Source organism: Artibeus jamaicensis, unplaced genomic scaffold (assembly GCF_021234435.1).
Source record: "Artibeus jamaicensis isolate MK-2021 breed Jamaican fruit bat unplaced genomic scaffold, CSHL_Jam_final contig_797, whole genome shotgun sequence".
NCBI classification, from domain to species: domain Eukaryota; kingdom Metazoa; phylum Chordata; class Mammalia; order Chiroptera; family Phyllostomidae; genus Artibeus; species Artibeus jamaicensis.
In genome coordinates this window covers 1729881-1755174 of record NW_026521977.1, presented here as the reverse complement: position 1 = coordinate 1755174, position 25294 = coordinate 1729881, and the positions used below count along the sequence as shown (strand labels likewise).

The 25294-nt window shown below is 37.5% G+C and overlaps 1 protein-coding gene across 2 annotated transcripts in view; it reads left to right on the top strand.

The window, feature by feature from the left end:
- The window catches only part of SBF2 (SET binding factor 2), a 392309-nt gene that overhangs the window by 215824 nt on the left and 151191 nt on the right, over positions 1-25294 (top strand). For both annotated transcript variants that reach the window (XM_037133799.2, XM_037133797.2), the window contains exons 9-13: positions 213-326; positions 2827-2904; positions 8191-8304; positions 8759-8887; positions 11769-11867. In XM_037133799.2, the coding sequence (XP_036989694.2) occupies positions 213-326; positions 2827-2904; positions 8191-8304; positions 8759-8887; positions 11769-11867 (534 nt within the window). The remainder of the gene's footprint in view (positions 1-212; positions 327-2826; positions 2905-8190; positions 8305-8758; positions 8888-11768; positions 11868-25294) is intronic.

Below are 25294 nucleotides of genomic sequence, written 5' to 3'. Positions count from 1 at the left end.
GAGGATAACCGAGACCCAGGAAAGCAGAATCACGGAGAATGGGGGACTCTATAGACAGTAGCTGGGAAGCCACACACCCAGCATTCTAGCACTGTGGACGGCAGGCATCTCTTCCACGGCTCTTTCTTCTCACTTTGAATTAACGAAGGCTAAATTAATTCGCTTAACAACAAATACATTTTGTTAATTATATTAATTTTTATCTCCTTCAGTTAGATGTAATCATAGCAGATTTGGATGGAGGCACTATTAAAATTCCTGAATGTATTCACCTCTCTTCCCTCCCGGAACCACTTCTACATCAGACTCAAGCAGCTCTTTCTTTGGTATGCCATTTTGTAAAATAGTAGTTTTCTCTTGATTTAAAATATCTAAGATGATTAGAATTACATATCATTAACATTGTAATTACTATTTTAAAAAAGGTCTTAAAACATGAATATAGTCTTATGTAGTATTTAGCAGTCTTTACTAAACATCATCTAAAGAATATACTTTGAATCCTGAATGTATAACTGAGTATTTGTTATACATTCGTTCTTTCCCTCAGCATATTTATTGAATATTCAATATCCAGGATACTGATGTTGTCCTATTTCGTATATTGGAAACACACCAGTGAAAACAAGACTAGACTCTGCCTCAAAATCACTGATGGCCCTAAGCCCCCCATTAAAAGCTAGCACTTGTTCCTTCTCCTTCAACCTCCTGTTGACATCTCATTCCTCTTTGATAGATGTGTTACTCACAAAACAGTGTGATGTTGTTTCACCAATGTTTTCAAGTTACTACAGGAAAATGTAACTTATAGATAGATTAAATGTCCAGCATTCTGTGTAGGAAAGTTTTAAGAAATCATGTGCTCTGGATGTTTCTCAGTGAAATGGATTTAAATTTTTTGTAGTTATTTTACCTTATTTGATTTCTAAACTATCAGTACAATTGTACTGATAATGTTTTAGGTGCCCATTTATCCATCATCAGAAAATTGAAACTTAGAAATTCTGCATTTGAAGCCATGACTAGAACTAAGGCCTTCATATTCTTGAATAATATTGTAGGCTGAGCTATTTTTTAAAAATGTCTTTTCCTTAAATAGGAACTCAGAAGTCTAGGCTTTCCAGGATGGATTTTTTAAAATATTTTATTTATTTTTAGAGAGAGGGGAAGGGAAGGAGAAAGAATGGGAGAGAAATATCAGTGTGTGGTTGCCTCTCATGTGTCCCTTACTGGGGACCTGGCCTGCAACCCAGGCATGTGCCCTGACTGGGAATCGAACCAGCAACCCTTTGCTTCACAGGCCCGTGCTCGATCCACTGAGCTACACCAGCCAGGGCAGATTTTATTCTTAAAAAATTTCAAATTTATATCAGTGTTTAAGTTGTTACAGTGGTATCTATATGATGGGAACATTCAGAGACAACTGATATTTTTTTCTAATGTAATTTGTAATTAAATAATTGCATTGGTGGTATATGGATATAACAAAAGTTGAGAAGGTAGTATTTGAGTGACTGAAAAGAGTTTAATGTTCTAGAACCCTTAAATAAGTTTTAAGATCTTACATATGACTACTTAATATTGATATTTATAATTATTCTGGGATTAAGGAGAAAACAAAGATTAAGAATTTAGCTGTTAAGTCAGTGGTTCTTGGTAGAGGTTCTGCTGCATGCTGGTAAATCTTCACCTGCAATACCTGTGCCACCCAGTTTAATCAATAAGTGGAATTAATTTGGGGGAAAACGGAGTATGCCAGTTTTCATAGCTGTCAAGCACAGTGGTGCATTGTGTGCTTCAGTGTAGTACTGTAAACACAATGTAAAAGCACAGTATATTGTCAGACAGGACCAAAAAGAAATTATATTTGATGGACTGTGTGGGAGCTTTGATAGACGAGTATATAAGCTTCAGTTGCTTACTAATAATTGTAATCAAATGGCAGTGCAGTAGTTGAACTGTGTAATGACCATGGATGATTTTATAGACATTAAGACATTATTCTGTAGTAGTGATTGGGTGATTGGATTATAAATAGTGTCTTATTTTAGTGTCATTTTAAAATATGGTTTTGAGTCTTCTGGTCTGTTTTGAGTATACTACCAGAACCTGACTATTTGAAAATGATTCTGCAGGAAAAAAAATTGCTGCACACTAAAAAAAAGAAAAATTCTTATGTACTTTTTCTCACCTGCTCCCCAGCCTGCTTTCCTTCAAAGCCCAACTCAAACGTTACCTTCTTTTGGTAGCTTTGCCTAAGTTGAATTAATAATACTTTATATTTCACATATGTTCTTTATATATTTATAGTACTTGTTTCATTGTAGTGTACATTTACTCATATGGACTGTGAAGTTTATAAGCTTATCACCTTTCTCCTCAATAGATAGTTCACTTTTCATTATACTAGGAACATTAAAAATAAATGCTTGTTTAAAATTTTCTACTATATAGACAAATAGCTGTGCCCTAGACCATTCCTTTCCCAGCGGTAACTACTATTTTATAGCTTAGTGTATCTTCTTTCAGAACTTGACATTTTTATTTGTGTGTATAGCGGTGCATGTACATATATACATTTAAGACTTATTTTCAAATAAATGAGACTATGGTATACATATTTTTCATTAAATATTTTGTCTTGGAGATCTTTTCACAGTGGTGTGTATATATACAGAGCTGCCTCAGCTAACAGCATTGTAGCTCATGGAGAAAATATATTGTAATTCATGTATTGACACTTTTTCATCTAACGCTTCATGTACAATAAATCGTAGGCTTTATCAACATAAAGACCTTATATATAACAAAACTTCTTTGTTTTAGATTCTACACCCAGATTTGGAAGTAGCAGATCATGCTTTTCCCCCTCCACGAACAGCTCTATCCCACTCAAAAATGCTGGTAAGAAGTTTAAGGTTTAAATTTTATACTTTTAAAGAGGACTGTACTTTTATTTGTATAGTTGTTAAAGATACTGGATTAGATGGACTGCCTAGTAAAAATAATGATAGTTAGGTGCACAGCTTAGTAACAAGTGGACCAAACTAGAAATTAAGAGAATTGCCACCTGCTCACCTTGTGGCTTACTCAAGGAGGAGCCACAGGGCAGCACACTGACCCAGTAGGGAGAAAGGCTAAGACTTATCCCAAGGAGGCATGAGTAAGCAGGGCACAAAAAAATCAGAACCTAGGTTGTAGCCTGGAAAATTGTGCTGAATGGCAAATCAAAAGGGCCAGGCAGGGATTAAAAACCAAAAAAAAAGAAAAAAGAAAGGAGGGGGGACTAGCTTACAAAAGATGGAAACAGATTGTTGATAACAGGAGAGAATCAAATTTGAGGAGTGAGCAGATGAAAACAGTTCCAATTAGAAGCCATAAAAGGGTGAGTATATAACAAAGATCCCTTTTTTTATTTTGCTCAGTGCATTTTTTTATATATTAAATTGCTTTTTAAAAATTTTTGTTCAGTTATAGTTGTCCCCATTTTTCCCCCATTACTCTATCCTATGCTACCTACCCCCGCCTCTCATATTCAGTCCTCCCCCCAACATTGTCTTTGTCCATGGGTTTTTATACATGTTCCTTGACACCCTTCCATTCTTTCCCCTGTTATCAGTGCATTTCTTATAGATGAACTTTCTCACCAATTAGGAGCTTCATAGAGCTGGGTTCCTTTAACAACTTCCTTAAACATTCTTGATTCTTCCCTTTATAATTAAATAAAGGACATTCTTGATTCTTCCCTTTATAATTAAATAAAGGATTGCCTAAGTCTGTGTGTTTTTTTTATAGTTCTAAAACTGTGATTTCATTGAAACCTGAATTATTAAAACGAGTTTGCCATACCTTATTAATATAAGAAAAGATTTTTATAAGTTGGGTAAATTTTAGAAAAATTTTATAGACTTTAAAAATAGTCTTTTGATGGTATGTAGTGCCAGCCAAGATGGAGGCATAGGTAGATATTTTTTTCACTTCCTTCCACAACCAAAAGAAGGATAACAACCAATTTAAAAACAATAATAAAAATCAGACTGCCAGAAGATTGAGCTGTATGGAAGTCCAACAGCCAAGGAGTTAAAGAAGAAACATTCATCCAGACCTAGTAGGAGGGGTGGAGACAGGAAGTCTGGGAGGAGAGGATGTGTGGCAATGTGGTGGCTGGTGAACTGGGCAGTCACACATTCGAATGCGGATAAACTGGGAGGAGCAAGTGGGGAGTGAGACAGACCGTGCAACCCAGGGTTCCAGTGTGGGGAAAATAAAGCCTCCTCAAAACCTCTGGCAGTAAAATTCTGTGGGGGTTTTGACAATGGGAAAAACTGCCAGCCTCACAGGAGAGTCCACTGGAGAGGCCGACAGGATCCTAGAATGTACACAAGCCCACACACCCAGGAATCAGCAACAGAAGAGCACAATTCACTTGAGGGTAGCAGGGGAAGTGACTAAAAGTGGGGTGAGAGCTGAGCAAGTGGCATTGTTTCCTCTCTGACCCTTCCCCCACGTACAGCGTCACAACGTAGTGAAGTGACTGGTCCTGGTGAATACCTACGGCTCTGCCCCTCCAATGTAAAGGTATGCCTACATGAAGAAATATGGCCCAAATGAAAGAACAGATCAAACTCCAGAAAAATATCTAGGCAATTAGGAGTCAGCCATCTTATCAGATGCTCAGGGAAATGCTTTAATATGAATGCAAAATAAAGGAGGAAGTAAAGACTATGCAAAGTGAAATAAGGAAAATATACAGGGAACCAACAGTGCAGGGAAGGAAACCAGGACTCAAATCAGTGGTTTGGAACAAAAGGAAGAAATAAATATTCAACCAGAATGGAGTGAAAAACCAAGAATTAAAAAAAAAAAAAAAATAGGCGTCTGCCACGGGCTGCAAACTAAGAAGCGAGGCTTTTCGTCGGCTCCTTCTGAAAGCCAAAGCCCGGAAAGCGGGCCAAGGGTGGCTGGTAGTCCACGGCGGTTAATTCCTTTTACCTTGTGGTGTTGCTTCCTTCGGTCTAGGCTTCTCTGGGACTGTGAGAGATGGTTAGGTCCGGATCTCGACCGGGCCAGAATGAACCACTGGAAGGCAGGATGGCTGCTGAGGTAACTGGACTGGGGTGGAAGTGGATAAGCCATGACTAGAATGTGGAGTTGCCTGAGAGTCTAAAAGATGGAGGCGTAGGTGGAAGCATTGTACCTTCTCGCACAACCAAGTTGAAAAACAACAAAGTTTTAGCAACAAAAACGCAGCCAAACCACAGAAAATTAAACTACACGGAAGTTTGACAATAATGAACCCTTCAGCCAAACCAGTAAGACGGGCAGAGCCAGCGGCAGAGCAGGGTCGGGCAGGAAAGATCCACCTGACCGACCTGGCACACAATCCAGGTATGCCGTGGGTGGATTCCAGGTGTGGAGAATGGGCAGACCCACTGAGAGCACAAGGCGGTGGACCCACTGAGGACTGATCGAGTTCGCACATTTGTGCACAGATAAACTGGTGAAGGAGCGAGCAGGGAGACGGACCATGCAGACCCCAGCAGCAGAAGCAGCAGAGGGGACCACCATTGTCCCTCTCTGACCCCGCCCCCACAAGCAGCATCACAAACCAGCGACCTGGGTGGCCCCACCCTGGTGAACAACTAAGGTTCCGCTCCTCATACATAACAGGCACGAACAGATCAAAACATGGCTCAAGAACAACTCAGAGCCCCAGAGCCGATAAATCTAAGCAATGAAGAAATAGCCAATCTTTCAGATGCACAGTTCAAAACACTGGTGATCAGGATGATCACAGAACTGGTTGATTTTAGTCACAAATTAGAGGAACATATGAAGGCTAAACTAATTGAAATGAATGGAAATGCACGGGAAACCAATAGTAATGGAAAGGAAACTGGGACTCAAATCAAAGGAATGGACCAGAAGGAGGAAAAAAATGACCAAACAGAAAAGAATGAAGAAACAAGAATTCAAAAAAAATGAGGAGAGGCTTAGGAACCTTCAGAACATCTTTAAACGTTCCAACATCCGAATTATAGGGGTACCAGAAGGGGAAGAGGAACAGCCACCAGTGGAAAACTTATTTGAACAAATAATAAAGGAGAACTTCCCCAATCTGGCAAAGGAAATAGTCTTCCAGGAAGTCCAGGAAGCTCAAAGAGTCCCAAAGAAGTTGGACCCAAGAAAAACACACCAAGGCACATCATAATTACATTAACCAAGATTAAAATGAAGGAGAGAATCCTAGAAGCAGCAAGAGATAAGGGGACAGTCACCTACAAAGGAGTTCCCATCAGACTGTCAGCTGATTTCTCAAAAGAAACCTACAGGCAAGAAGAGGCTGGAAAGAAGTATTCCAAGTCATGAAAGCCAAAGACCTACATCCAAGATTGCTCTATCCAGCAAAGCTTTCATTTAGAATGGAAGGGCAGATAAAATGCTTCTCAGATAAGATCAAATTCAAGGAGTTCATCATCACCAAGCCATTATTATATGAAATGTTAAAGGGACTTACCTAAGAAAAAGAAGATCAAAAAGATGAACAGTGAAAGGACAGCAAACCCACAGTTATTAAGAACCACACCTAAAACAAAAGCCAACTAAGAGGACAGCTAGATCAGGAGCAGAACCATAGAAATTAAGATCACATGGAGGGTTAGCAACAAGGGAGTGGGAGAAGGAGAAGGGGGGAGAAGGTACAGAAAATAAGTAGCATAGATGGTAGGTATAAAATAGATAGTGGGGAGGGCAAGAATAGTAGGGAGAATATAGAATCTAAAGAACTTGAGACACATGGGAATAAACTAAAGGGGGGGAATGGGGGGGAGGTGGTGTGCAGGGTAGAGGAGAATGAAAGGGGAAATAGAACCACTGTAATGGCATAATTAATAACATATATTGAAAAAATAGAGGAGAGGCTTAGGAACCTCTGAGACAACTTTAAAAGTTCCAACATCCGAATCATAGGGATGCCAGAAGGAGAAGAGGAAGAGCAAGAAATTGAAAACTTATTTGAACAAGTAATGAAAGAAACCTTCTCGAGTCTAGCTAAGGAAATAGACATGGAAGTCCAGGAAGCTCAGAGAGTCCCAAACTAGTTGAACCCAAAGAGGAACACACCTAGTCACATCATAATTACATTACTCAAGGTTAAAGATAAGGAGAGAATCTTAAAAGCAGCAAGAGAAGGGGACAGTCACCTACAAAGGAGTTCCCATCAGACTGTCAGCTGGTTTTTCAAAAGAAACTTTACAGGCAAGAAGGGGCTGGGAAGAAGTATTCAGAGTCACGAATGGCAAGGACCTACATCCAAGATTGCTCTATCCAGCAAAGCTTTCATTTAGAATGGATGGACAGATAAAGTGCTTTCCAGATAAGGTCAAGTTCAAGGAGTTCATCGTCACCGAGCCCTTACTATATAAAATGTTAAAGGGACTTATCTAAGAAAAAGAAGATGATCAAAACTATGAACAGTAAAATGACAAGAAACTCACAACTATCAACAACTGAACTTAAAAACAAAACTAAGCAAACAACTAGAACAGGAACAGAGTCACAGAAATGGAGGACACATAGAGGCTTATCAGCGTGGTGGGGGAGAATGGGGAGAAAGGTACAGAGACTAAGAAGCATAAATGGTAGATACAAAATAGACAGGGGGCAGTTAAGAATAGTATAGGAAATGGAGAAGCCAAAGAACTTATATGCACAACCCATGGACATGAACTAAGTTGTGGGGGAATGCAGGAGAGGGGTTCAGTATGGTGGGGGATAAAGGGGAGAAAAAAATGGGAGAACCATAGTAGCATAATCAATAAAATATGCTTAAAAATAGTCTTTTGAGTTTTTTTATTTGCTATTCTTTTGACATCTCTAAAAATCATACAATTTGGGTATTATGCCATTCTTTAATACAATGAAAGGAGAGATGCTGTGACTTACATTTTTCTGATAAGAAAATCGAATGTGCTAGAGGCAAGTTCAACTTTAAAAAGAGCCATTTAACAGCCTACGCTGTCCCAGTTGCCCCACTACTCGATGCTGCCACAAATGAGATGAGTAGGAAGCACAGACATACAGATTTATTGAATAATCCCTCAAGTTCTTTACAGCTTTTTGACTTTGTGATATTTCATTTATTTTTTAGGAAATTCAGTTACCTAACATGTTTTCTTCATATATTTTCAGGATAAAGAAGTACGTGCAGTTTTTCTTAGATTATTTGCACAACTTTTCCAAGGATATAGATCATGCCTACAACTTATAAGAATCCATGCAGAACCAGTAATACATTTTCATAAGGTAAGATACAGAACTATGTTGACTCTGTCCAAAATGTAGACTCTAAATAAAACAGCTTGATTGTTTTTTTTCTGGCCATGTGTTTTAACCTTAATATATCAAATGAGGGTATTCAAAATCTCTGTTTTGTATGGATAGATAATATTTAATAAAACTATGGAACTGACATGTTTTTCTTCAGAGTATGTTAACTTTAAATTGGTTTTTATTTTAAAATGGAGTGTTAATTTCTGATTTCTCCTGCTTTACAAAGAGATTCATTTTTATTCTTTCCAATACATGTGGTATTTCAGGTATCAGAAATTAAATCTCTCTTTTGGAGAGATGTACTTTATAGTAACACCTTTGTGCATGAAGACATTTGTTCAAGCTTTATCTTTCCATTATATTTTGTTGCAGCCATTCATTCATCACTGAGTGATAAATTACTCATGTCCCATTTTCTTTCTTACAGACAGCTTTCTTGGGGCAGCGAGGTCTGGTTGAGAATGATTTCCTCACTAAAGTTCTCAATGGAATGGCATTTGCAGGCTTTGTTTCAGAAAGAGGTCCTCCCTATAGATCCTGCGATCTCTTTGATGAGGTATTGTTTCTATCAAATGAATACATTATTTACAGTGAAACTGAGGCTAGTAGTTAAAAATAGTATTTTAAAGTTTTAATCAAAAACATAACTATATTTTAAATTAAATAGCAAATACTCCAAGTATTTACTATTATGCTTATCAGATTTTGGTATTTAATTAAGATGTGGTTTAGAAAAATTAGAAAAAGTATAATTGTAGGATATCAAAAACATGTAAAATCTTGAACAACTTAATTTTAAATAATTGATTAAAATCTTTGAGTGATTGTATAAACAGAAGATTTATTTTTGAAGGTAGTAACATGATTCCTTTATTGGTTTCATGGAGGAAAAGTCTACGTTTAATATATAGGTACGGAGTTTCAAACAGTTACCTATTGTCTATCAGTGTTCTAGAGCCACAGTTTAGCTTAGTAGCATTCTTCCTACTCCATAATGGCTTCCTTGGGAGATATTAAATATATAAAAGAGATTTAAATCTCAATTCTGAAGGAAATGGCCATATAAAGGGAAAGTTAAAACAGATGTGACTTAAAATAAGGGTGCTGTTTTGTGTTCATTGTGATTTTTCTTATTTTAATTCATCTTTCCATGTATCATTTAACTGTTTTCATGGCATCCCATTCTGGTATATGAACAGGGAATGTTATTCCCATTTCCGTTTTTGAAAGAGCACTGTGTTAGAATCGATAGGCTACGGCCATACCACCCCGAAGGAGCCCAATCTTGTCTGATCTCAGAAGCTAGGCAGGGTTGGGCCTGGTTAGTACCTTGGAAGGGAGAACCAATAAATACAAAAGTTCCTTGAAATCTATAAAAGAAAAATACTCCTAGCACCCAAGGTGTAGTGGAGAATAGTAATAGTGGTCATATTTTGGTGCTGCTGGTTTTATTTTATATAGAGAAGGTAGGAACCAAGGTCTTAAAGACCCTTGGTTCAGAGAAGAATCTTTAATTCTCTATTAAGGTAATGAAGCATTCAAAAGTGTCGTTGAAAGAAGCAGCACATGTTTTAATTCCGAGTATGGCAAACTGCACAAAATGCTTTAGTTAATAATACAACAGATCGCAGGAGGATTTAGGAGCAATTCCCTGAGGGTGAACAATTCATTTTCATCAGTTAGTGATCACTGATTCTTTGATGTCAACATTAAATATGGTTGATCATTGGTTATCTGATATTAACATATATCAGCCTTTAGATCCTAAGTAATCGAGACAGTGTTTGGAGGGATTAAATTAGATGCATTCAGAGTCTTTTCTAGCATTCATTTTATTAGTCTCTGAAACATCCTGAATAGTAGTAACATTGGTTTATATACCCCCTTTCATTTCTATCCAAATTCCTTTAGTCTATCCAAACTGGATAGTTTGGTCTATCTAAAACCCCTCTGGCAGTTGCATCCCAACTAATAAGTCATATTGGTTGCTTTCAGAAAGCTTGCTAGCTGTGGCCTCTGAGTATTTTTGTAAGTCCTTCCCTTGCCTGGTATGCCCTCCCTCTACCTTTCAGTGTGACCATAACCTTCCATTCTTCATACTCTGCTCTTATTTTACCACCCCCTCCAAAGTAGATTGGAGGTCTGCTAGTCTGCATTAAGCTTTATTTTGTGTCTCTTAACTTTGTATGACAATGTATCTTTTATTATGTATATTTATATACATAAGCTATGTGTATATATGTATATATATAAGAAAATATGAATATATATACATATATATATATTCTTTAGATTGGAAACAATAATAAGGCAAGGACTCTGTCCAAGATTCCTATTGGATCTCTTCATAGGGTTCATCTTTTTCTGTGTTCTGCCGTCAGTGACAATTTTTGGTGTCTTGTTGATGTTACTGAAAGCTAGTTAATGTGCATACTTCAGTCAGGGGCCTAGAAGGAATGAGACATCAGACCTAAGTCATTTCTTGTCTACCCTCTTTCGCCATTTAACTGGTTTGCATGAGAATGTGCTTGTGTAAGAAAATTATGGGTGCTTCTGGGAAAGGAACCCTTGTTTTCATTTAGCTTCCAGCAGCCTGCGTCATGACAGGATTATGGAGCTTTGAGAAGCAGCTTACCCCCACACTCCCATCACATCAGCCTGTTAGAAGAAAAGCAGTGTTTGCCTTTGTTAGACAGTCTTTCTGAATCCCGACCTAGACGAGGTGAAGTCATGGTTTTGTGTGTCTGTCTATTCCAGTGAATTTATTAGTTCCTAGAAGGGAAAATTGTAAACCCATTTTTAAAAATTCATCCGTCTACCCCTCCTCTCACAGTTTTTTTCCTGTCTGTATTCTTTTCTCCATTCCAAGTATACACACACAGTTCTCCCAGCAAATTAGTTAGTAGGAAAATAGATTCGAGTTTATATCATTTGAGAATAGGAAGGCCATCTTGTTCTTTCATCTTATTTTAGAGATGAAGAAACTGAAGCTCAGGACTTTTAGTGACTTGTTCCAAATTGTATTGTCATCAGAGCTAGAACTAGCATCTGAGTGACCTGACTTGAACATTTGGTTCATGTTTTGTGAGTTAGGGAAATGTTTGGAGACTTTCTGACCATCCAAAATTCTCTGAGTGAGAGAAATATTTACGTGAGGCCTCGAGAATGAAAGGGTCCCTCTGAGTTCCAGAAATACTTTTCCCAAGAAGAAATAAGGCCCTAAATCATCAGGGAGAAACCACAAGACTATCCAATGACTGGATAGACTCTGTAAATCTAGAATAGAGAGGAAGCCCAGTAAAAATATACAATAATTTTAGTAGTGCTGTATATTTTGGGTGCTTTTTGGCTTACTACTTGTATGAAATTATCACACATTTTTTCTATTTCACCATATTTTGAAGTTGATGTTTTGCCATTTGATTCTTTTTTTCAAGTTGGTAGCTTTTGAAGTAGAGCGAATTAAAGTTGAAGAAAATAACCCACTGAAGATGATAAAGCATGTTAGAGAACTTGCTGAGCAACTATTCAAAAATGTAAGTAAGTATATTTATTTAGACCGCCATTAATGTTAAAAGTATTAATAAAGTATTTTGTTTGAAAAAGTGAACAATTTTGTCTTTCTAGTGATAATATTTTGTTCTGACCTTTGGACTGTAAGTTCACAAGATACTATAGTTGGTGCTGTGCATCAAAACAGACCTTATTTTCTTAGATGATTTTTCTGTCAATTACTATATTATGAAAACTGCTTAGTCACAGTTTTCCATTTTGTCATTTGCCCTCATTGTGATTTTCATTAAGGTTTTTGTCTTCTTAAGAGTATACTGGGCATTTTAGGACATGAAGATTATACCCATTGGAGACCAGAACTGACTGACATGCTCTGCTTTCACTTACTACCATGAGGGTGATCTGGATCAGAAAAGTCATTTGAGTTGAATTGTTTTGAACAGAGAGTAAAAAGCTGAAAGATAGCAGTTGTCCAATGACCAATAACAAAAACTCAATGATGGAAATATTCCCCATATAAAAGAAATGCAGTAAGTGTAAACGATTTCATAGTTCACACTGGTGTAGTGTGAAATAATAATTTGAATACCAGGAAATGAGAGAACCTGCCATGACAGGGAGATTATGCACATGTGGAAAAATGGGTTTTGACTAATAGATTACAAGTTCTTTCTCCTGCTTGTAAAGTTTTTTCAGAGTTCAGTTCTTTTACTAAGGAAAGAAAAGTTAATGGAAAGTATGCTCTTCCAGGGGGAAGTTGGAAGATGGGGAAGATGTATTTTTCAGGAGATGCAGTTAAGGAGGATTTGGGGCCAGTATTCTGATACTGTTTAACTTGATTATTTGTATAGATGCACCTTTTTGGATGTTTAATCATTAGTTATATCTGTTCAAAATCTGAGAAGCAGTTGGATAAAAATAGCGGGAATGCTAAACTATATTCCTTTATTCAATTACTTATACATTTTATTTCTGAAGTTATTTTTAAATCCATCCCTTGGACTGATACCCTAAACTCCACATATAACTGTCAAAACACATAAATCTATTTCTTGATTAGTACACTGGAACTTAAGAAAAATTTGGTCAGAAGGAAAACTTGTGGGCTATGCTGGACTTGGCTGTTTATGATGGCTCTGTAGATCTAATATATGTCATGAACTCGTTAGATATTTCTCTTGACCTGTTGTAATAATAAATATTGAGTGTTTAAAAAAACTTGCCAGGCATGGGATTAAGCTCTTCACATTTATCATCTTTAATCCTCATATCAATAAGGTAGGATCGATGTCATTGTCCCCATTTTACTGGGGATTATTGGCTTAGGATCATATGGCTATTAAGTAATTGAATCCAGATTTTAAATTCAGGAATTTTTATCTATCCAGTTCCTAAGCCTATATTCTTTCACTCCATTAGGCTGGCTCATCTTCAGTTGGAAAAACAATGGTATTTTCAATTGCTGATTTTTTACTTGGAGTGATTTATTGATGGATTTCAAAAAATAAAACATCAGCTGGGAGTCAGTGTTTCATGCTCTGGGACTGATTCCTTTAATACTGAATGTTTATTTCTTAGACCTTTACCAGCCTACTCCCAAACTGCGAAATTTTGTAGCCAATAAGAGACCAGAGCTGGGTTTCTGGCGCAGGCGTGTTTCCTTTATGTGACTGAGTCCACAGTGTATGTTAGGGAGTATGCCAAGCCACTTTGATGCAAAAATGAAGTAAAATTTTTTCTTGCTATCCTAGAACTCTTAAGTATTATGATAGATAGCTAACACTAAGCCAACACAAAATGAAAACTGCAGTAAAATAAATATCTACTAATTATATATTCTTAAAGGGGAATGTACAGCACAACAGACCCAGTCCTTTAACACCTATTTAAAGATCATCATGAGGGATTACATTACTGGACAAGAGGTGGAAATCGCCCTTCAAATGAACTCTACATTTCTTGAGCCCTTGTTGGACTTTTTCCCTCCCACAATCCAATTCTATTTAATTTATTTTTATTCCATTTGTTTGGTATGTATTCATTGGTCACCTACCATTGCCAGCGTTTGCTAGATACCTGATACCCCTGATATCCTTGAGAGGACAATACATCGTGGGGAAGAATTTGAGAAAATCCCAACGGATTGTCCTCAGACTTTTTGAAATTCTGTCTAGTTTTAAGATTTTAGTCCTTGGTGGTCCCAACATTTCTTAAGTACATATGTTACAGAGTTAAAAAGCAGAGCACAATGGTACAGATACTTTCTTTGGTCATGCAGGAAGTGGAGGGAAGGAAGGAAGGATGGTCTCAATGCAAGGAAAATAATCCAGATGGTTCTATTTTTAACTAGTCAGGTTTTTTAAAAATCACATTTCTAAAATTCCCTTTGGTAAGCAAGAGCCAACCATATAATTTAACTACTGTGTCCTTATTATTGGGTTATAATTGAAAGCTAGTGAGTCTATTCAGGTGTTTGTAAATACTTTATTGTACTGAAGTCTGGTATGTGCATCCAGCCTCTTTCCCTTACTTCGTTTTGAAATACACTAACAGGAAACCTTAATTTTTCAGTTTCTTCTTGCTACTCCTTTATATTGCTTTTTAGTGAGTAGGGATGAATTGTAGGAATGTGAGTAGATAGGAATAGGATGAATTGAAACTGGGTTTAGCTGCTATTTTGACTTTCTGGAGCTTCCTAAATACTTAAGAAAAGTATTTGGTGGCTGGCGGAGGAGGGGAGTGGGAAAGTGGAGTGCAGGAGAAGAAAGGAATAAATCCATCAGGGACAGATTTTGTAAACATTGGTAAGGTTTATACCGTGATGATTATTGGCCATACATTGTTATAGCTTTTCTTTCCTTGCTCAATTGATAATTTCAGGACTGCCCACTTTGGCTTTCAGAGTCTTCACTGTCTGCATGACAGCACATTTGACTACTTACCTGCTCTATGCCTGTGATTTTTGATATGCACTCCTAAAGAACCACCAACTGCACACAAAATGAGAATATTATGATCAGCCAGGACAAGAACTTTATAAAACCTCCATTTCAGATCACCCAGAAATTAATCGGACATGTGTTTTACATAGTGCATTTTTGTCATTTGTTTTGCATCTGCAGTAGTACATAAGTATTAGCTGGATGGTATAAGTTGTCTGACAGTTTTCTTAAAAGTTAAAGGATAAATGAGAGCACTTGGACTTTCTTATAAAATCATATAAGATTTTTATTTGTAACTTACCAGTATTTCATTGCCCAACCTGGAAACAAACAGGTTTTAAAATCCTAACAAGAGAACAAATCCCAAATATTGGAATAGCCATTCTAAGTCACGTAAGATCTATACCCTTACATTTCTTCAGGAAGTTAATTTTACTGCTTGCAAATTTAGTCTGCACTGATGACCTTTGTACTCTTGGCTTTTTGTAAACAAAGAGATGTTGTTGTTATAAGAATGAAGTAAAACATTGTGATAATCTTTAGTCTTCAAAGAGGCAAAACATAACTTATTTAGATTATTATGAGAAAATGAGGCCCTAACCCAAAGCATAGAAATCAAACTCCTTGCCCTATCATGTCTGATTTATTTGTTCATTTTTAAGTCAGATTCACAGTGGTAAATTTTCATATAGTAAAATTGGCCCTTTTAAAATGTGCACTTCTCTGGGTTTTGACAAGTGAATGAAGTTATATGACCACAACCACCATCGTGAGAATGCAGAGCATCTTTTACTCCAAAAATTTCCTAACGTGCCCTGAGAGTCACGTTCTCCCAGCACCTCTGACTCCTAGCAACTCCTCTGTCTTCTGTCTCTTCAGTGTTTGCTTCTTCCCTGACATTATTATGTAGTTTTTTGAGTTTCATGTGTTGCAGTTAGCCAAATGCATTTCAGATTTACCCATGTCACTACTTTTATCTGTTGTTAATTCCTTTTTATTGTTGAGTAATAACCCATTGTATAGCTATACCAACTTTTATTGATCTGTTGGCCAACCGAAGGACAGTTTTGGCAATTATGAATAAAACCACATCTAAACATTTGCATATGTTTTTGTGTGAACATAAATTTTCATTTCTCTGGGGTAGGTATTTAGGATTAGAATGCTTATAACAAAATGTTAACTCTAAGAATTGCCAGAGTGCCTTCCCAGCTGTCTGTACCATTTTTCATTTGCACCAACAATATATAAGAGTTTCATTTGTTCCATATCTTAGCCACTGGTATCCTGAGTTTTTTGTTTTGTATTGTTTTGTTTTTAGCCATTCTTACAGGTGTGTGGTGGTATCTTATTATAGTTTTGATATGCCTGTCAATAGGTGAGTGAGAATATAGGTCTCTTAGCCAGTTAGGCACATAGGCTTCCTTGGTGCTTATAAAAGTAGAACTGGTCTTAGAATATGAAGCTTCCAGCTGGAATCATGAATTAGAGCAATGTTTCTCAACAGGGGCAATCTCTCCCCACCCCTGCTCCCCCAAATTTGGCAATATCTAGAGACATTTTTGGTTGTCACAGCTGGAGAGGATGTGCTACTAGCATCTGATAGGTAGAGGTCAGGGTTACTTCTAGACATCTTACAATATACACAACACACCCCCAAGAATTATTTAGCAAAACATCAATAGTGCCAAGCTTGAGAAACCCTGGATTAGGGCAACTAGCACACTAGATATTAAAGTCATATACTAAATTTTGTGTTAAAGATGAGACATTAACTCAATTGGGTGATCATCGAAAGGCCTAGGAAGATGTAAAATTGAGATTGTGTCACTTCATCAGTATTGTGTTCACAACCAGGCAACTCTGAAAAGTTTAGTGACATTTAGCCCCTGTTGGTGTGGCTCAGTGGATTGAGTGCCAGCCTGCAAGCCAAAGGGTCTCCATTTCTCCTGTTCAACTCCCAATCAGGGCCCCTGCCTGGGTTGCGGGCCAGGTTGCCAGTTAGGGATGCGCAAGAGGCAGCCACACATTGATGTTTCTCTCCCACTCTTTCTCTCTCTGTTCCCCTCTCCCTAGAAACAAATAAATAAATAAAATCTGTTTTGAAAAGTTTAGGTATATTTTGCCAATGTTTGACCACTTAGTTCAGTGATAGCATTGGTTTCGGTGGTATTTAAAAAGGATTTGTGAACTTGCTGTCCCACATAGCTCTAGGTGTATAAAATAATTATTAAATGCCTAAATTAGTATGGAAAACTTGATATCCTCTAACAAAGTCACATTAATTTGTCATCCACTGCTGAGTCCAATGGAATGTGTAGGAAGAAAAATTTTCCCTCATGTGGCTATTGCTTACTTTGAGTTTCCAGTGGACATTGGGGGTTTGGTTTTGTTTTGCTTTGCTCTGCTTTTCATTTAAACTATGTCCTCAGCCTTGTTTTCTGTGGGCCTTCGGCACGCTCTCCTTTAGCTTGCCAAGAAAAGAGGGAAATCCATGTTTCCATACCAGCTGGCATGTGTGTCACCTTCCGAGTCTGAGGCACTCGTCGCGCCGCCCATTACTGCAGTGTGCCCTTACTGCGCTAGCTCAGGCATTTCTCAGAAATCGTTATCCAACTTCAAAATTTCCAAGCGATAATGCTTTTTGCCAGCTTTCTTGGGTAGTTCATCTTGGATGCTTTGGACAAAATTTTTACCATGTTCACTATAAATGTTTAGTTGTGTAACTCCTTGGTTATCACTTTGTATTTGCAATTAGAAATGGCAATTTGTCTGCTTCTTTGTTCTATGGGAAAAGAATGAATTTCCTTGTCAATAAGGAGATTCAACAAAAAAAATTGGGGTGCAGTTTTTAATGAGTTCAATAATCTTCAAGGAACTGGTATTTGGAGTAAGAGTGATTTTTCTAAAAATATGTAGTGTTCAATGAGCATTAAACTTTCTGTCATTTCTGAGGTTTTCTCAAAAGTCATGATGTGACAAAGCTGGGTAAAGGTGGTGAGTGTGGTCCTTTATATTTACCTTCCTGACCGTTAGGGGGCAGCAGTGCACAGACACAGCTGCCAGAAAACCAATATGCTAGATGTGGGGGCATGAGTCTTATTTGAATCTTCCAAACACAATGGGATATATTATAATTTAGCAACTCTAACCCATTACTGAATTTTTATGTAGAATATATATATAAAACTACAGGATAGCCTCATCTTTGAACTTTGCTTTGAAATGATTTTTAAAATGCTTATTATTCTGCATTGCCTATGGATTTGATTTACAATATTTCACATTATTTCTAAGAAGAGAAAAACACTCTTAATGACTAATAAAATATCTTTAATTAGTGCTTTCTATTTAAATTATTATTTAGTACTATAATTGTTGTTAAAATATAAGTAGCTGGCGATATGGGAATCTTGGGAGACAGATTTTAGAGTCATGGTTTCATGACATAGAATATGCAAGGAATAAATATTTTTCAAAAGAATGTACCCTGGACTTTTGGAAATTAGCTTTTAGAATTATTCTAGGGAAATACATGTGTGTTCTACAAGCATGCCTGCAACAATTTATTCTATCCTCACAAGAACCTTACGAGGTAGGTACTATATTATTGTCTTCATTACAGATGAGGAAACTATAATAAAGTGCCCAGGTTCCACTGCTAAAATGGGATTTGACCCAGGTGCTGCAGCATCAGAGACCATGAATTAAAAATACTTCTTGTGCTCTCTCTCTCACTGAATTGTCTGACTTTCCCTCTGAATTATAGTGCCTCCTGTCTCTGTTGAATTTTCACATGTAGGTATATTTATGGGCACTCTGTTCCATTAGTTCTTTTAGCCCTTCGCTAATACGAATGACCACACTACATAAATTATTAAAGGTTTACGTAAGTTTTGATATCTGCAAAATTTGATATCCTCAGTTACTCTTCTTCAGAATAGCCTTGACTAATTTTGTTTATTTGTGTTTTTTGTTTTTATTATTTTAGGTTCTTTCATTCATTAACCATTTTATTGTTCACCTCCTAAATGCCAGTGGTACTCAAAGTGTTCAAAGTATACATCAGTTTTATTTTTTCTCCATGCAAATGTATGTGTTGTTTTATAAATTGAACATACTCTGCATGGCCTTTATTTTTTACTTATTTTTAATACTTTATTTTTATTGTAATTTTTCCATCACCATTTATCCAAATCACTTACACCCTCTTCTACCTCTACCCATCACCCTCCACTATCCCACAGTCACCCCACTATTGTCTGTGTCCATGAGTTCTTTTTCTCTTTTGCTTGATCCCTCCACCCCCTTGATCACCCCAGAGCTGTCAGCCTGCTCTCTGTTTATGAGTCTGTCTCTATTTTGCTTGTTAGTGCAGTTTGTTCATTAGATTCCACATATGAGTGAAATCATATGGTACTTGTCTTTCTCTGCCTGGCTTATTTCATCTAGCATAATGTTCTCCAGGTCTATCCATACTGTTGCAAAAGGTAAAATCTTCCTTTTTAAAAAAATTTTATTTATCTTTTAAGTATATTTTATTGATAATGCTAGTACAGTTTTCCCAATTTTTTTCTCCCCTTTCTCCCCACCCTTCCTTGCACCCCCTGGCCATCCAGCATTGCCTACACCTTAGTTCAAGTCCTGTGTTGTACATACAAGTTCTTTGGCTTCTCTGTTTTCTACACCATTCTTAACCTCTCTGTGTTTATTTTATGCCTACCAATTTATGCTTCTTATTTTCTGTACCTTTTCCCCCATTCTTCCCCTCCTTCTCCCCAGTGAAATCCTTCCATGTGATGTCCATTTCTCTGGTTCTGTTCATGTTCTAGTTGTTTGCTTAGTTTTTGTTTTTGTTTTTTAGGTTCATTTGTTGATAATTACGAGTTTGTTGTCATTTTACTGTTCATAGTTTTTGATCTTCTTCAGTTTCTTAGACAAGTACCTTTAATGTTTCATACAATAAGGGTGTGGTGATGATGAACTTCTGTAACTTGACCTTATCTGGGAAGCACTTTATCTGCCCTTCTATTCTAAATGATAGCTTTGCTGGATAGAGTAATCTTGGGTGTAGGTCCTTGCCTTTCATGACTTCAAATACTTCTTTCCAGCCCTTCTTGCCTGCAAGGTTTCTCTTGAGAAATCAGCTGACGGTCTGATGGGAACTTCTTTGTAGGTTACCATCTCCTTTTCTCTTGCTGCTTTTAAGATTCTCTCCTTACCTTTAATCTTGGGTAACTTAATTATGTGCCTTAGTATGTTTCTCTTTGGGACCAATTTCTTTGGGACTCTGGGCTTCCTGGACTTCCCAGAAGTCTATTTTCTTCACCAAATTGGGTAAGTTTTCCTTCATTATTTTTTCAAATAAATTTTCAACTTCTTGCTCTTGTTCTTCTTTTAGCACTCCTATAATTTGGATATTGGAACGTTTAAAGTTGTCTCAGAGGTTCCTAAGCCTCTCCTTACTTTTTTGAATTCTTATTTCTTCATTTTGTTTTGGTTGGATGTTTATTTCTTTCTTTGTTCCAGTTCATTGATTTGAGTCCCAGTGTCTTTCCCTTCACTGTTGGTTCCTTGTATACTTTGCTTTATTTCACTTTGGGTAGCCTTCATTTCTTCCTTTGTTTTGTGACTGAGCTGACTCAGTGCTGTGAGCATCCTGATTACCAGTGTTTTGAACTCTGAGTCAGGTAAGTTGTCTATATCTTCATTGCTTAGCTTTTAAATTTTCTTTGTTTTTATGGCCAAGTCATATTCCATTGTAAATGTCCCATAGTTGTTTTATCCATTCATCTACTGGCTGCTTACAAATCTAGGCTATTGTAATAATGCTGCATATATTCTTTTAAATTTGTGTTTTAGATTTCTTTGGATAAAATCTTAGAAGTGGAATCACTGGGGTCATTTTTAATTTTTTGAGGAAACTCCACACTGTTTTCCACAGTGGCTGCATCGGTCTGTATTCCTATCGGCAGTACAGAAGGATTCCCCTTTCTCCACATCCTTCCCAGCATTTGCTGTTTGTTGATTTACTGATGATGGCCATTCTGATAGGAGTGAGGTGACATCTCATTGTGGTTTTAATTTGCATTTCTCTGATGATTAGTGACATTGAGCATCTTTTCATAGGTCTGTTGGCCTTCTGTATGTCCTCTTTGGAGAAGTGTCTATTCAGGTCCTTTGCCCATTTTCTAATAGGACTGTTTGGCCCATGTTTTAAAGTTTGCATTAATGAATATTATTTATATCATGGAAAATATATTTAAAGTTTTAATTTTTTTATAAGGAAAATGAGTATAAGTAAAAACAAAAGTAGTTATTATACTTTAAATGCATCTGACTTAGATCTCAAAATCCACATTAATTACCTTCCTATCCTTAAAACAATATCTGCCTAATGGCTTTTAGAAAATGTGTATTTATAACTTTGGAAAGATTGCTTAGACTTTTGCCTAAAGAATAGAGAAAAAGAAATACACTATTAGAAAAGGGCAGTTTTATAAACTATAGATTAGTGATGCTGTTTTAGAACAGTTTTTTCAACGTATAGTTTAGAAAGTGGTGATCATAAAGTCTTGACATAGGAATTTACTTATTTATTCTTTTCTGCTAATGATGTAAGGGGAAAATACAGAGTGTATGAGGGTTGCTTTGACAAGAACATGTTTTACATCTGATTTTTCCTTCTCAGGAAACCTGTAAAAGAAGCCTAAGTGTATGTGTTCACCAAAGTTATGTATCCAGCATTAGATAATGAGTAGAGCAAAAACTAGAACCCAGGCTCTTTTGACACTTTAAAGAAGTATTATTTCTATTGTATTGTTGAGATGCGCTTCCTATGTCATCTGCTATGACCCAACCTTTTCCTTTTCTGGGTCTGGGCCAAATAGCCAAAAAGGATTGTGGGAGTGGCTCTCATACATAATGACAGTTGGTTATTTTAATTGTCCAGAGAATGTATGAGGGTAGTGTAGAGTTTAATCTACAACATGAATAACACAGGTTCTTTTGCGGGGGATAGTTTTCTGGTTACAAAGGATTATTAATGCTGGAATTGGTCTCAGAATGGTTGTAAAGGAGCCTTCCCCAGAGAACTTTATAAAAAGGATGGATTTCACTCTGCCTGTAGTATTTGCAATATAACCCTTCTTAACTAGGTGACTGGGTAAAAATCCATGCCACTCCTGAGGATTTATGAAAATATTGGCTGACATATTTAATTCAGTTTTTACAATCCTAATGTGTGTTCAACATTGTGTCCCATTTGTTAGGATTCAGTAGGAAGTAGTTTAGGGTGCCTGCTGTGTACCGTGCAGTTTCTAGATGCAGAGGACAAAAGTATTTTTTTTAATTGACTGAAAAGTCTGCCCTCATGGAGTTTCATGTCATTGAGAGAAGGATAGACAATGAAGTTAAATAAAATTTATAGTGTGTGAGAAGGTGATTAAGTGCTAAGAAGGAAAATATAATAAGGGGATTGGGAGTGTACTGGAGGGGGCTAATGTTATATAGGGTGGCCAAGAAAGGTGACATTTGAGGAAAGAAAGGGAGAAAGGATGCTATAAATCAGTGGCGGAACAGTTAAATGCAAAAGGCCTTGAGGCAGGAACAAGAAGGGCAGTATATGTGGAGCAGAAGGAAACAGTAAGACATGGTCACACAGGAAAGCCAGATCTCATAGGGCCTTATAAATCATTGTAAAGTCTTTGGATTTTACCTTGAACAAAGAGCTATTTGAATGAACAGAGTAGTTAGGTGATAGTTTAACATACTTTAACTAATTTATTCTATCTGCAGTGTTAAGAAAAGAAAAGAAGGGAGGTAGAGGAGTTAATGGGGGAAGGGTTTTCAGGAACAACTATAAATAATACATAGACAAAACCAAGGGGGCAGAAGCAAGGGAGGGAGGTGGGGATGGCTGTGGTGGGGGTAAATGCAGACAACTGTAATTGAACAACAATAAAATAATTTTTAAAAAGAATAGAAGAGGGAGGGAATAAAAGTGGAAGCAGGGAGACTAGCTTCAAGGTAGTCGTTTGGTAGTAAATGAGAGATGTTGGCTTGAATCAGGTTGTTGCAAAAGGGTAAGGTTATAAACATATTTTGCAGGCAACATCCAGAGCATTGCAGAGGAGTAGATAATGGAGTATTAGAGAAACGCATTGAAGATGACTCCAAGCTTTTCACCTGAGTGATTGGAAAAATAAATATGTCATATGCTAAAGAGGTGAAGACTGTAGAAAACAGATTTAGAGAAGATGAAGATTAAATCCTCCATTTTGGACATATTAGATTTTTTAAAATATATTTTATTGATTATGCTATTACAGTTGTCCCATTTTCCTCCTTCATTCCCCTCCACCCTGCACACCCCCTCCCACCTGAATTCTCCCCCTTTAGTTTAGGTGCATGTGCCATAAGTTCTTTACCTTCTACATTTCCCATATTCTTGCCCTCCCCCTATTTTCTATCTACCATCTATGCTACTTATTCTCTTTACCTTTTTCTCCTCTCTCCTTCTCCCACTCCCCTGTTGCTAACCCTTCATGTGATCTCCATTTCTGCAGTTCTGTTCCTGTTCTAGTTGTTTGCTTAGTTTGCTTTTGATTCAGGTATGGTTGTTTATATCTGTGAGTTTCCTGTCTTTTTACTGTTCATATTTTTTATCTTCTTTTTCTTAGGTAAGTCTCTTTAACATTTCATATAATAAGAGCTTGGTGATAATGAACTCCTTGAATTTGACTTTATCTGAGAAGCGCTTTATCTGACCTTCCATTCTAAATGAAAGCTTTGCTGGATAGAGCAATCTTGGTTGTAGGTCTTTAGATTTCATGACTTCCAATACATCTTTCTAGCCCCTTCTTGCCTGGAAGGTCTCTTTTGAGAAATCAGCTGACAGTCTGATGGGGAACTCCTTTGTAGGTGACTGTCCCCTTATCTCTTGCTGCTTCTAGAATTCTCTCCTTCATTTTAATCTTGGGTAATGTAATTATGATGTACCTTGATGTGTTCCTCCTTGGGTCTACCTTCTTTAGGAATGTCTGAGCTTCCTGGACTTCCTGAAAGTCTGTTACCTTTGCCAGATTGGGGAAGTTTTCCTTTATTTGTTCAAATAAGTTTTCCACTTGTTGCTGTTCCTCTTCCCCTTCTGGTAGCCCTATAATTTGGATGTTGGAACATTTAAAAATGTCCTGGAGATTCCTAAGCCTCTCCTGATTTTGTGAATTTTTTTTTCATTCTTTTCTGTTTCTTTCTTTCTTTCTTCCTTCTGGTCCACTCCATTTATTTGAGTCCCAGTTTTTTTCCCATCACTGTTGGTTCCCTGTGCATTTTCCTTCATTTCACTTAGAGTGCAGCCTTCATTTTTTCATCTAATTTGCAACCAAAATCAACCAATTCTGTGAGCATCCTGATCACCAGTGCTTTGAACTATGCATCTGATAGGTTGGCTATTTGTTGGTCACTTAGATGTATTGACTCTGGGGCTTTGATATGTTCTTTTGTTTCAGCTGTTTGTTTGTTTGTTTGTTTGTTTATGTCTGGTCCCACCTGTTAAGTAGTAAGGGGCAGAGCCTTAAGTGTTCGACAGGGTGGGGCAACCCCGTCACTGGGCTGTGACACTGTATGTGGGGGTGGGATCAGAGAAGGCACAATGGTGCTTGCTCCGCTCTGTCTCGGATTTCAGTCCCTTCTGCCACTTCCCACAAGCAACTTGGGCCCTTCTGGTGCTGGTTCCCGGGTAGGTGGTCTTGTGTACATTCTAGGACCCTGTAGGTCTCTCCAACGAACTCTCCTATGAGGCTGGGAGTCTCTCCTGGCATCTCAACCCCCACAAGTGTTTTCAGTCGGTGTTTTTAGGATGTATTTCCTGGTGCTGGGGCCCTGGGTTGCGTGGTCTGCCTCGCTCCTCATTTTTGCTTGGTTTATCTGTGCACGAATGTGTGACCGTGGTCAGCCAGCCGCCTTCCACGCCTCACTGGGTCTGCCCGTTACTACCCCTCACCTGGGGTCTGCCAACCGCCACCTGTGCGCCACCAGCCATGGCTTTTTCCTGCTACAACCCCTCTCCACTGGCCACCCACTTCGCCCCTCTTACCAGTCTTGATGAATGGTTGTCGGACTTCCATACAGTTCAATCTTCTGTCTGTTCTGGTTGTTTTTTTCTTTCTAAATTTTTGTTTTCCTTAGTTTTGGTTGTAAGAGGAGGCACAGTGTGTCTACCTACACCTCCATCTTGGCCAGGGGTTCTGTTTTTTTATAATTCAAGTGGATATATGTATATTTTTTAAATATTTTACTTATTTTCAGAGAGAGGATAAGGGAGGAAGAAAGAATGGGATAGAAACATCCATGCATTGCTTTTTGCACACCCCCAACTGGGGACCTGGCCTGCAACCCAGACATGTGCCTGACTGGGAATTAAAGCAGAAACCTTTTGGCTCACAGGCCAGCACTCAAACCATGGAGCCACACCAACCAGGGCTCAAATGGAAATATTTATATTTATA